This window comes from Leptonychotes weddellii, unplaced genomic scaffold (genome assembly GCF_054177405.1).
Source record: "Leptonychotes weddellii isolate Sample4059 unplaced genomic scaffold, ASM5417740v2 HiC_scaffold_2104, whole genome shotgun sequence".
NCBI lineage: Eukaryota > Metazoa > Chordata > Mammalia > Carnivora > Phocidae > Leptonychotes > Leptonychotes weddellii.
Genome location: NW_027797699.1, coordinates 1,647 through 13,704, shown reverse-complemented (window position 1 = coordinate 13,704; position 12,058 = coordinate 1,647). Strand labels below are relative to the sequence as shown.

The following is a 12,058-nucleotide window of genomic DNA, read 5'->3' as shown; positions in this document are numbered from 1 at the left end:
GGGGGTGTCTGGTAGTAGCTGGGAGGGAAGGGGTTGTTAGAGGCCGCGGGACTGGGCGGGGCTGTGATGGGAGGGGTTGCTGGGCGGTGCTCTGAAGGGGTCTGGGCGGGGCTGAGAGGGGAGGGGCTGTTGCAGGGGGCGGGGCTGTGATGGGGTCTGGGCAGGGCTGAGAGGGGAGGAGGGGTCTGGGTGGGACTGGTCGGGGCTAGGAGGGGAGGGGTAATGTGGGGATGGGAGCTTGGCCTCCTACCAGCTGTGGGCTTTAAGGGGCGAGGGCGATAGGGTCCTCCGCGGAAGGCTGGGAAGGATTCCGAGGAGGTGGTGCGTGGAGGCCGTGGGCGTTCTCAGCCTGGGGTCTCAGTGAAGTAGGGATGGGAGGCGCGGGGCAGGTGTCCGGGTGTGGCCCCGGGGGCTCCTGTTCCTGGCACCCCCTTTCCTCGGGCGCGCGGCCCCCACCCGCGGGAGCGGGGCCGTGGGGGCGGCCTCCCCGAGCATGCGCACCGGTTTTGCAGCGCGCGGGCGCGGAGTCTGGGCGCTGGGACGCGGGGCGGCGCGAAGCGGGGCCCTCTGCCGCCCCGCGCTCCCATGTACGCCTTCTACTCGCTGCTCATCTACATCTTCTACAGCCTGTTTCGTAGGGATGGCGGGGCTGCGGCGGCCGGCGACCCCGGGGACCCCGCCCAGGTGAGCAGAGCGGGCGCAGCACGTCCGGCGCCCCCCTTCCTGAGAGCGGGTTTTGCGGGCCCGCGCAGCGCACATTCCCAGGGCGCTGACGCTGGGGTGGGGGGCGGTGCGGAGGACCCCGCCTCTGTTGTGCTGTTGGAAGCGGAGACCTCAACTCCCTTGGCCCGGGTCTCGGAGGGAGGGGGCCCCCCAGGCTGCTTACTGAACCCTCAGAGGTCCCGCTGCTCTCTCCCCAGAGTGCGGGTTGCCAGCGCGGTCGCCGCCGCCCCGACCAGCCCCCGGCAGAGCTGTGGACCGAGCTGACAGGCCTGGTCGGTAAGTGCTGTCGGTGAGCCGGGAGCGCTGCGTCCCCGGGGCCAGGAGGGAACCCCGCCGTCCGAGAGAGGAAGGGGTGCCCGTGACCTCTCTGGGAGGGAGGGGCCCAGGAGGTGCCTTCTGTTGGCCAGGCCTCCGACACGTGAGCCACAAGCCTCGCTTTCCCGCTACCAGGCCTCACTGGCTGCTCCGAATCTGAGGATGGGCCGGAAGAGGGAGCCGAAGGCCGCCCTACCGAGGTCTCCCTGGAAGAGGCTCTCGTGCGTCTTGCTGAGTTCCTCTCCGTCCAGCTGGGGGCGGAAGAGAGCTTCGGGAATCCTCCTGACCTGACCAAGGTGAGCGGGGTTGAGGGTCCTTCTCCAGCTGATCCATACTCTCTCCACAGTCCTTTTGGTCTCCCCGTGCGTGTCATCACCTCCGTCTCCTCTATTCTGGTTCTTCTATGTCCTTTACAGCCGAGCGATGTCCCCCCACTGTTGACGGTGACTGGTCAGCTCTTGGCCCTCCTGGCATGGATTCGGAGCCCCAGGGGAAGGCAGGCCCTGTCCCAGGGGACTCAGCCAGCCTCGGAGGGGCAGTGCCCCACTCCTGCTGGTGCGTAAGGAGTAGTGAATTGTAAAGGGAGTGTGTGGAAGGAGTGAAGCCCACAGAAACTGAGTGGCCTGCAGTTCGGGGTCCCATGCCCAGCCTTGTTGCCGAGGTGTCCTCTCCTTCAGGTTAGGGGCCTCATCAGTCTTAACTGGTCCACCCCACCCCAGGATCCCCATCTCAAGAAGAGAGCCCTTCCCTTTCACCAAGGGATGAGGCCCAAGGGCAGAACCCTCCGCAGTTGGAGGAGGACCAGAGGGCTTGGCAGCGGCTGGAGCAGCTCATCCTTGGACAGGTAAGGGGTCCAGAAGGCAACAGGGACTGGGGTGGAGGGATTGGAAGGAGATGCTTCACCCTGTGCCCCTCCCTCCTTCCCAGCTAGAGGAGCTGAAGCAGCAACTAGAACTGCAGGAGGAGGAGCTGGGCCGGCTGCGCCTGGGAGTGGTAAGGTTGCGGGGTGGGGCTCCAGGAGGGTGACAAGAGAGGTGGCCCCAACTTTCAGGTGAGTCTTGAGGGCTTCTCTCTCCACCAGGGGGCAACAGACTCAGAGAAAAGGGTTCAGCATCTAACCCTGGAGAATGAGGCTCTGAAGCAGAGCCTGAGCCTCACTCGAGACCTCCTGCTACACTGGGGCCCTGGCCCCTCCACCAGGGCCCCCCAGGTATCCTCCTTGGCTGCTACCTCTCCTGCAGTCTGGTGCTCCTGAACACCTGGCTACCTGCAACACTGCCCAGGATCTAATGCTGCTGGAACCCTCTCTGACCTTTCAGGACCAGAGCCCGGGATGGGGAGGGAGGGGGGTGGACAGGCCCTGGGATGGTCTTTGCAAGGAGACCAATGCTCATGGGAGAACATCTCTGCCCTGTCCTGTCCTGTGGCTTTCCAAGTGACTGACCCTAGAAGAGCAGAGGGACTTGGGGAAAGGAGTCCTGTATAAAGTTGGGAGACGTGGATTCATGACGAGCTGTGCCTGCCCCTCTCAACTTGATGTCCCCATCCAGCCCAATGGGGCTGCTGGCATGCCCCTCCTTTAGTTCGCTCCTGGCTCCACAGCTGACCTGGCTCCCACCCTTCCTGCAGGAGGAGGCAGAGGCATTGGTGGAGCTCCAGAGCCGGCTTCAGGAAGCCCAGGACACCACAGAAGCACTTCAAGTCCAGGTGGGCACTGAGCCCAGGGGCCGGGAAGGCTGGGGCACTGGGAGGCAGGGTATCTGAGGCAGGGCCTGGTAAGTGCCCTGTTTCCTCAGTGACAAGGGTGGGGTTGGGTGGGACAGCTGGGGGTGCAGGAGGTGCAGCTGCAGGGCCTTCGGGGGGCCCTTCGGCAGCTCCAGCAGGACACTGAGCAGAACTGTAGAAGGGAACTGCAGCAGATGCATGGGCGGCTGGCAGGTAAGGGCTGGGACCAGAGGGCTCACGGGAAGGCCATGGGGTCAGGGCTCTCCCTCACAACAAACTCTCCCTGCCAGGACTTCGGGCACGGATGGCCAGCCTGCGTCAGGGCTGTGGGGACCTCCGAGGACTGGTCAGCACATTTACCCAGAGCTGTCAGTGTTCGCTCAGTGAGGCCCGGGGTCAGGTCAGGACCATCTGCCCCCTCTCCAGAACATGGTCTCTGGGCAGCCTGGTCACTGTTCTTCTGTGGGGAACCCTTGTTTTTTCTTTCCACCCCGGGGAGCTGTCTGCTGTAACGGAGGTGGTAGGCTCTGGAATCAGAACAGCTTGTGATCTCATACACCCTAGGTGTGATCTCATTTCTGGGTCTCATTTTTGTCGGTGCAAACTGGGGTGACAGTAAACCCCTCACAGGATTGCCAACCCCGGAGGAGACAGATGTCTTTTTCCCTGATTCTCCTCAGGTTCTGGGTCTCCATCCTGGGCCCACAAATGATGCCCTAGGGGCCCAAAGCCACTGAAAGTTATATCCTCAGCAGCCCCCCCCCCCTCAAGCTCCTCGACCACACCCACTTCCTCACATCCCTATTCCACCAGGTGTCCTGGGCCCTGGGGGCGCTGTCAGCTGGCGGGGCTGGGACTCAGCTCCCTGAGGAGCAGCAGGGGCCCCCAACTGGATGCCCAGGGCGGCTGCTGGAGCTCAAGGGTATGGCAGGCTTGGAAAGTGGAGGAAGTGGGGCCTCCCCATGCTTTAGGGCCCGGGAGGCAGCCCACTGATGTGATCTCCATTCCAGGAAATATCCGTGTGCTGTGTCGGCTGAGGCCAGGGACACTCTCCAGCCTGGTGAGCTCGGAGCCTGGGCCCAGTGGCACGGTCACCACCTGCTATCGAGGGCGCCAGCGTCGCTTCCGCCTGGACTGGGTCTTCTCTCCAGAGGCCAGCCAGGAGGAGGTGATGGTCTGCCCTCGCGCCTGTGTTGTCCTTCCCTCATACTGCCCCCGAGTCAGAAGAGGCTCTGGGTTCCCCTTCATCTGCCTTCCCGGTGGCTGAACTCCAGAGAAGGGAAGGGAGCAGGAGGTTCTGGGAGGCAGGAATGACAGCCTAGCTGGGCACCTCCTTTCTTTCCAGAATTTTCCCTTTACATTCTTTCACCAAGCTCTGCAGTTCTAGTGGAAATAAGCCTTCTGGTTTAACGGAAAGGTTAATATTTTAAAAACTAACTTTTTTACCAGGAAACTAAGGAAAATGAACTTGTCTGAGATGATAGCCACTGCTCAGAGAGCTGGCTGCAGAGCGTGGCTAGGGTGGGGACAGTGCTATAACCACCTTCCTCCGGGCTTGCTGGCTGCTTACTCTTTCAGCCTTGGTGGAGTGGGCTGGCTGTGAGGGCAGGCGCCCCTCCATGCCTTGTGGCCAAGGAGGCAGTCGGGCGCAAGGGCGAGTGGGTGGTTTCCAGCCTCAGTGCTCTCCTGAGAGCCCACTACAGATCCCGCTCTCCTTCCCTTCTCCCCTTTCTTGCCAGGCCCAGCTCCCCACCTTGCTTCATATATGCTCCCTGTCGCTGTCCACATAGACTTTGGCATTAGAACTTCCAAAGCTCAGGAAATAGAGGCGATGGAGTAAGGGAGACGCCTAGCAGAGATTCTGACCTGTGTTGGCCTCACAGGGACACAGTGTGAGGAGTGCCTGGCAGGTGTCCAGGGCTCCCTCCCCCACTTCCTGGAGTACCACAGCTGTTTTTCACTTCTCTCTGTCTCATACACTTCCCCTGGTCTCAGCCTGCATCCCAAACTTCAGCCCTGTGCAGGCCCCCCCATCTGCTGCCTTCCGGGCAGTCCTCTGACAGGGCCCTCCAATTCAGTGTGTCTGAATGAAGGAGCCAAAGGCATCTTTCACTGAGCCTGCTCACCTGTGTTCCCCATCCATGCAAGGGCTCCACAATCCCCCATCAGTCACCCTCAGTGCTTCCTTCCAGTCATGGAACCTTGTGACCTCACGGGCAATTCTGATTCTGCCCTCATTGCTGGCAGGGAACACGTTAAGTAGAACTCACAGGCTCCTCTGTTGGCAGCCACTTTCTGGCCACAAAAGCTGGCCATGTCAATGCTCAAAAGGCTGCTGCTGGGGTCCAGTTGCGCACAGGATATAAGTCCCAGCGCCATCTCCTCCTCAGCCGCCTCTCTGGACCCTCACAGGCCAGGGTTCCAGTGATCTTGATGAGCCCCCGAGGGCTGCTCACTTGTGCAGCCCTTCTGGGCTCATCCTTTGTGTGCCCGGTGCTGCTCTAGTCCTCTTGTACATGCTCCCCTTGAACCCTTACGACAGGTGGCACTGTAGTCGTCCACTCACAGAGGGAAACCTTAACCCAGAAGGACCATAGATGCTTTGCTTGCCATCACACCTGGGGTCTGAATCTGGCAGCCAAGCCCAGCATCTGGGCTCTCGGCTGCTGCGCCCCTGGGCCTCCCAGGTGGTCCTCAGAATTCCAGCGCTCCTTGTTGCTTGCTCTTCCTTTCTGGCACATCCCTTCCCTCCTCTGCCTGGCAAATTCTTGCAAATGTCTCCTCCAGGGAGCCTGCTCAATTTGTTGGGAGATCCTCCTTTCCACTGTGCCCTCCTAGAGCCGCCCTCCCCGGGGAATCAAGCTTCATTCGCACTGTGTCCCGGGTCCTGGGACTTAGGACCCTTCCCCCCCTCCGACCCTAGGTCTTCCGGGAGCTGGAGCCAGCTGTGTTGTCCTGCCTCCGAGGCTACAGTGTCTGCATTTTCACCTATGGTCAGACGGGCACGGGGAAGACCTACAGTATGGAGGTGGGAAGGGGAGACCTGGGGTGGCTCCTGGGGCCAGGGGCTGGGATGTGAGTCTGGTGTGGCACCCCACCCCGTCCCCAGGGCCCACCTGAGGACCCTGGCATAGCTCCTAGGGCACTGCAGTCACTGTTCCAGGAGATGGGGACCGGAGGGCAACACCGTGTGACTCTCAGCATGGTGGAGATCTACAATGAGGCTGTCAGGTCAGGGCTATGCTACAGCACCTTGTCCTCACCCTGTGCTCTTCCAGTTACCAGGGGAACCTCAGAAACCAAGCCCTTCCCTTTCTCACCAGGGACCTCCTTGCCCCAGGGCCTCCGGAGCGCCTGGCCGTGAGGCAGGGCCCAGCAGGCCAGGGGGGCATTCAGGTGGCTGGCCTCACCTACTGGGATGTGCCCAACCTGGAGACCCTGCACCAGGTAAGGCTGCCCAGCGGCAACGCAGCCCCTCCCCCTCCCAGGAGCTCTCCAAGGCACCGTCTGTGCTCCCACCTAGGGACGCAGACCCTGCAGCAGGTAGGTCCTATTGCTCCGCCCTCCAGATGCTGAGCCTGGGGAGGAGCAACCGGGCCACCGCCGCCACCAGCAAGAATCGGCACAGCTCTCGGTCGCATGCCTTGGTCACGCTGACACTACGCACGGCGTCCCCACCTCGCGGGCCAGGCACTGCGGGTACCGAGGCGCGCACCTCAGCCCCGTGGGTGGGGGGGGGGAGAGCTCGCAGCACTCGAGACCAGGGCTCCCTCCACGTCGGGCTTGCTCGCCCCTGCAGGCACCCTGCACCTGGTGGACCTGGCCGGATCCGAGCGTGCCTGGAAGGCGGGGGCGGCCAGTACGTCGCGGGGAGACCGAGACGGCGCCCAGCGTCTGCGGGAGGCCCGGACTATCAATCGCTCGCTGCTGGCCCTGGGGGGCGTGATGGCCGCGCTGCGGGCCCGCCGGCCACACGTGCCCTTCCGCGATTCGCAGCTCACGCGCCTTCTGCAGCCTGCGCTGGGACCTGGCGCCACCGCGGTTCTGCTGCTGCAGGTGGGCCTCGGGCTGCGGCAGGCACGGGGTGGTTTGCAAGCCAGGCGCCGCCCGCTCAGGGCCCGCCCACCTGCGCCGCTTCCCCGCAGATTTCCACGCGGCCCGAGGATCTGGGCGAGACCGTGTGCTCGCTGAAGTTCGCCGAGCGAGTGGGCCAAGTGGAGCTGGGGCCAGCCCGGCGCTGCAGGGCCCCGCGCTCTGGGACGCCCTCTTCCCTCAGCACCGACACACCACTCACCGGGACCCCCTGCACTCCCACGCCGTCCCCCGGCAGCCCTCCAAGTCCCGGCCCAGAGAGCGACTCCAGCTCGGCCCTTGGGACCCAAAAGAACATGCCCTTGTAGTCTGGAGTCGCGCCTCTGCGGGCGGAGGCAGCAGAGCTCTTACACCCTCACAACCTCCTTGACCTCTGGGGGCCCACTGCCCCCCCCCCCCAGCCCAGAATTGGTTCCCTTGCCCCATGAGTATTTAGCGTAGGGACATGATTGCCTCTCCCTCCCCCAGGCCCTCAGCTCCCTCCTTATCACCATTTGCTGTTATCGCAGCACACAGCAGGGGATGCCAGAACTGTGGGAGGTAGACCCCGCCAAGTGGTTTTCTCAATCACCACCCCATCACCAAAAATCAGACTCGGCATTAAAATGTTGTCTACTCCTTTACTGTTATCTTCCCCACTACCACCACCAAAACCAAGCAGAATTTCGATTTCCTTTCCCCAAAAAGGTGCTGCTACCTCATTCCCAGGCACATGAGGGAGGACAGGACTTAAGGCTGGAGCCACCATTTAGGTTCTCCCTCCCCCAGCCCGGAGCCAGGGAGGGGAAGTGACACATGGTGATGGATGGATGGATGGAAAGAAGGATAGACCGACAGAGAAAGTGGAATCAGGAAGGGGCTGCTGCAAGGAAAGCCCCCACTCTTTCCAGTCTTGCCTCTGGGGGTAGGAGAGGCATGACTGACCATCAGGGCCAGGGTGGTGCCTAGCTAGACCACAGCCCTTTGTGGGGTAGTCCAATAAACATCGTGGATTCTCAGCACCGCTGGTGCCTGGTGTTTCAAGGCTGCCGTGGCCACAGACACCTCTGGGACCTCTTGGCCTTCGTTCCCTAACAAGCCAGTGGTGGCAGCAAGGGATAGGAGAGGAAAGTGCCCCTGCCCTGGGAGCCTCACAGGCTGTACCAGGAGAGTAGCCAGCCTGGGGTGGAGGCAGCTGGATCTCGGGAGTGGCTAACCCACACATCATAGATGCTCTTGTTGGGTGGCACCCCCTGGAAGAGGGCATCTAGATCCCAGAGCAGCCCTGGGGGGCCATGAGTTTCAGGGGCCACCCCCCAGTAGGCTGAGCTGGTTGAAGGTGGGCACTGGGGACAGGATGTGGGTGGTAGTGGAGCTAAGGGCATTACCACATTGGGAGTGTAGATGGGCAAGTAAGAGGTGGGCAGCTGCCCCCAAAGTGAGGCCCTGTGACTCCCACCGGACAGTCCTCCGGGATCTGGAGAACCCTGCAGTAAGTGGAGGGGCCAGGCTCTGTGCTCAGGGGAGAGGGGTGAGGGCCTGCTGGTTCCGCCCTGGGAAGTCTCCGCATCTGCTCTCCTGGGCCCGGGAAGGGGGCAGAGGGGCCACAGAGGCCTCTCGGAGGGCAAGGGTGGAGTGGGCATCACCTTCTCCCCACTGTGCCCAGAGACTGCTGGACCTGGGCTGCTTCGTGGTGCCCCCTCCCTGGGGTCCCCTAACAAAGACTTTATGCTGAAGCCCTCACTGGGCGGTGGCTGGGGACTGGGCGGCCGGTAGGGCCAGCCATGCAACACGTAGGGGCCCAGGTCCTTGGCGAAGGCTCCCCGCTCGCCCCCGCTCTGCCAGCGCCGGCACAGGGCCGTGTTCTGCAGCCGCAGCGCCTCGGCCGGTATCAGGCTCACGTCGACTGCCCAGAAGTTGCCCTTGGCCTGGGGCTTCGCTGGATCTTTAGGCACCTGGAGGGGGTGGGGAGGCTTGGGTGGGGCCGTCCGACCCCAGACACTCGGGATTTCCGCCCCAGCTCCGACCCTCGCCCTACCCCACCTTGCGGAAGCATCGGTTGGAGGAGAGGTTGTGGCGGATGGAATCCTTCCAGCCCTCGTAGTCTTCCTTGAAGAAGGGGAACGCGGCCTGGACCTGACGGATGATCTGAAACCACCGACCCGGCGCGGCACTGTGAGCCGGGACGCAGAGGGGAGCAGCGCCGCCCCTCCCCCACAGCCGGGCTGAGGGGCGTCGCCCCCCCCCCCCAAAGAACACCTCTGCGCCCGAGCGAAAAAAAAGCCCCGAGGGAAGGTTCCTGCCTGAGCACCTCGGCTCTTGCCCCTGGTGCCCAGGCCTGGACTAGCCCCACTGGCTCAGCTGGGTAGGGCCAGGTGGGGATGGAAGCCGGAGTCTGAGCCTAGGAGTAGGTGGGGGACAGGTCTGGCGAAAGGTCCGATTACCGAGTGTGAGGGAAAATGGGGGTCCCTCTCACCTGGGCCAGCTTCAGCCTGCGGGAGGGTGCGGCCTGGATCACCAAGGCAATCATGGCCAAGTAGGTGTAGGGGGGCTTGTCATGGCGCAGGTATCTCTTCTTCCTCCTCTTGGGGGGCTGGGAGGACGACTCCGACCCAGGAAGCCCCAGGTGTGGGTTGCTGCAGGGTCCCATGCAGGGGGAGGCACGCACCGTGGGCAGGGGTCTGGCCCCGTGGAGGCAAGGCAATGGGGCTGTGCGCTGAGGCAAGGCTGGGGGCCTGAGGCCGGCGGGCCTGGCGGGCCAGACCCTTTATCATTCGGATGGAAGGGGGAGGGGAGGGGAGGCAAAGGGAGGGAGGAATCGGCGGTGGGGGAGGGGAGCGTGCAGAGGACTGCCACAATTAGCAGGTTTCAGTTAATCTGGAAGGGAGGGGCAGGGAGGATTCCAGTGGGGGCTGCAGGCGGCCACCCAGGCCTCATTCCTCACCCCTGGGCTGCCTTCAGCACCCCCTACAAGCTGGAAGGAAAAGCCTTTGGAAGGGGCCTGTGACCTATGGTTATTTTATCCTGTCTGGGCTGGGCTTCAGGCTTCCATTTAATAGCTGAGGGAGTTGATTTACCCAAAGTTGACCTGCCAAGAATGGGTGGGGCCTGCCCAGAGTTCAAGGCTGAGCAGCTTCCGGACCTAGATGGTGGTCAGAGGGCTTCCTGGAGGAAACTTCAGGAACAAAATAGGGACACAGTTAATTCAAGGAATTCTCCCAGGGGCTGCTGCAGGGCCCCAGTGGATTCCAAAGGCGTTGGAGGCCACTTTCCTCCCCTCCCTGGTGCCTGTTAACAGTGGGAGCTGACCAGCTCTCGTTATTCATTGTGCACCTCACTGGCTCTAGGTGAGCTGGACCTCCTTGGCCCCACAGGACTCTCTGGAGGCAGAGTTGCCTCCCTTCTCTTTTGGTCCACTGAGTCCAAAGCTCTGAAGGTTGCTACCCAGGAGGATGCCCCTTGTTCTTCTGGGGCACTTGGGCAGTGCTCCTGGGTGTTTGTGTGTGTGGAGGAAGAGGTCTCTTAGCTGGAGGGGTTTACTGGACATCTCTTGGGGCCAGGCCTTGAGGATACAGCTTCATGGGTCATAGTTCCTGCCCAGGGGAGCATGCAAGGACCACCTGGTTTCACCCTGGACAGGAGTGAGAGCACAGGTGTGTCGTGTGAGTATGCAGGAAGGCTTCCCAGGCAGCCACAGGGCCCTGAGGATTAGTCTAGGTAGAAGGAGATATTCCCCAGGCAGGTGGGGGTTGGCCTGAATGGAGGAGAGGCACTCTAGGAAAGTGAGTGGAGGCTCAGGCTGGGGACGCCTGAGGGGCCAGAACCCCCTGCTCAGGCCTGGCTATAGTGTCTGAGGGTTTTAGCAGGCACAGGACCTGCCCCAGATGTGTGGTCCCAGAAAAATGCCTCTGGCAGGTGCCCTGAGACTCACTGGTCCTCTCAATTCCCAGACCCTATTCTGTCCCCTCACCTTCTCTCTGGCCATCTGATCTGTCAAGGCCTTTGAGTTAGTCAAGGCCTATGGTCTGTACCATGACCCAAAGCCCAGCCCTGCCCCTCACCAGCAAGTTTGCCCAAGGGGGTATTGGGCCCAGGACACCAGCAGTGGCTGGTGCTGGAATCAAGGCCCCTAGACCCAAGGGAAACCACAGGAGCACACTTTATATCACTCTACTCCAAGGATTCAACTTTTCTTGGGTAGCCTCCTCCCCCAACATTATACTCTTAAATGGTTTAAAATCCACAGCATACACTAGGTAGCCAACCGGCGTGAAGGCGCTGAGGGAAGGCATGAGTGCGGGAGGTGCACTGGGGCAGAAAGTGTGGGGGCGGGAATGGATGAGGTAATGCGGAGTACCACACTGCCCCCTCCACTCTCAGACGTCCCGTGGATTCCTCGGAACTCCTCTGTCACCCCTTTCCGTTCCCGGAGCTCTGGTTGACGGGGTCCTCGTGCCTCCCCGTGCTCTCACTGTCTACGGCCTCCTAACCCCACTCCATTAGCAAAGAGGGCCTTCCCTCCAAGTCTTCAGCCACCACGTCCCCTCCACGGGTCCTCCCTCGCCTGGTTTGACGTTCGAGGCTCCTTGAGTCCGCACTATTCCTATGTGACCACTCTCCCCCGCCCTCCTAAACCGCCACCTCGGTTCCTTCCCATGGCCCCAAGGCACCGGGTCCTTCCACTTAGGTATGCTTTCCCCTCCGTCCGTGATGACTCTGCTTTGTCCGCTGAACTCCGACTGTTCTTTAGAAGCCCAGCACACATAGATGGCCACCCTCCCGAAAGCCTTTTGACTGCCCGCCCCTCCCGCCTCGTCCGCGCCGCGGACGCCGCGGCCACCGAGACGCTCACACAGCACCGCGGGCAGCCGTGCTCTCGGGGAAGGCCCCGCCCCCTGGCCGATCGGCCCCGCCCCCGGGCTTCCGTGGGGCGCCGCGGCTTCCGGCTTTGGGCCGCGCGGGCCGGAAGTGTAGCGTTGCCATGGCGAGAGCCGGGCGCGGGGCCCGCCCCCGCGGCGCCCAGAGGAACGCGGGGCCGACGGAGCGGTGGCCCGCATCTGAGCGGCTGCGCTGCGGCGCTGTGCGCGAGGCGGAAGGTGAGGCGCGGACTTCCGGGGCCTGCGGCGGGAGCGGAGGCCGGCGGAGGAGGGAGAGGCCGCGCGGGGCGCGGGGGGCGCGGAGCAGAGCGGGGCCTCCTCGGGAGCCCTGCCCGGCCAGCCGTCGG

At 62.8% G+C, this 12,058-nt stretch overlaps 2 protein-coding genes across 3 annotated transcripts; one reads left to right on the top strand and one right to left on the bottom strand.

Annotated features, from left to right (window-relative positions):
* Nucleotides 1–253: 253 nt before the first annotated feature.
* On the top strand, nucleotides 254–7,856 carry KIFC2 (kinesin family member C2). 2 transcript variants are annotated; one of them, XM_031017004.2, is made up of 18 exons: nucleotides 255–684; nucleotides 921–999; nucleotides 1,174–1,334; nucleotides 1,455–1,593; nucleotides 1,758–1,882; nucleotides 1,966–2,031; nucleotides 2,120–2,248; nucleotides 2,668–2,745; nucleotides 2,862–2,976; nucleotides 3,054–3,163; nucleotides 3,577–3,685; nucleotides 3,774–3,931; nucleotides 5,687–5,791; nucleotides 5,873–5,994; nucleotides 6,087–6,210; nucleotides 6,333–6,462; nucleotides 6,563–6,819; nucleotides 6,909–7,856. In XM_031017004.2, exons 1-18 carry the CDS (start codon nucleotides 586–588, stop codon nucleotides 7,161–7,163), a joined length of 2,361 nt encoding a protein of 786 aa, XP_030872864.1. In that variant the 5' UTR covers nucleotides 255–585; the 3' UTR covers nucleotides 7,164–7,856. The 2 variants fall into 2 exon arrangements, with proteins under 2 accessions (XP_081666382.1, XP_030872864.1); XM_081810256.1 differs by lacking the exons at nucleotides 2,862–2,976; nucleotides 3,054–3,163 and having other exon boundaries at nucleotides 254–684.
* A 94-nt stretch (nucleotides 7,857–7,950) lies between these two features.
* FOXH1 (forkhead box H1) lies at nucleotides 7,951–11,699 on the bottom strand. Its single transcript, XM_006746291.3, has 3 exons — nucleotides 9,311–11,699; nucleotides 8,878–8,982; nucleotides 7,951–8,789 (listed from the first exon to the last, which is right to left on the bottom strand). Exons 1-3 carry the CDS (start codon nucleotides 9,482–9,484, stop codon nucleotides 7,986–7,988), a joined length of 1,083 nt encoding a protein of 360 aa, XP_006746354.1. The 5' UTR covers nucleotides 9,485–11,699; the 3' UTR covers nucleotides 7,951–7,985.
* Nucleotides 11,700–12,058: the final 359 nt, after the last annotated feature.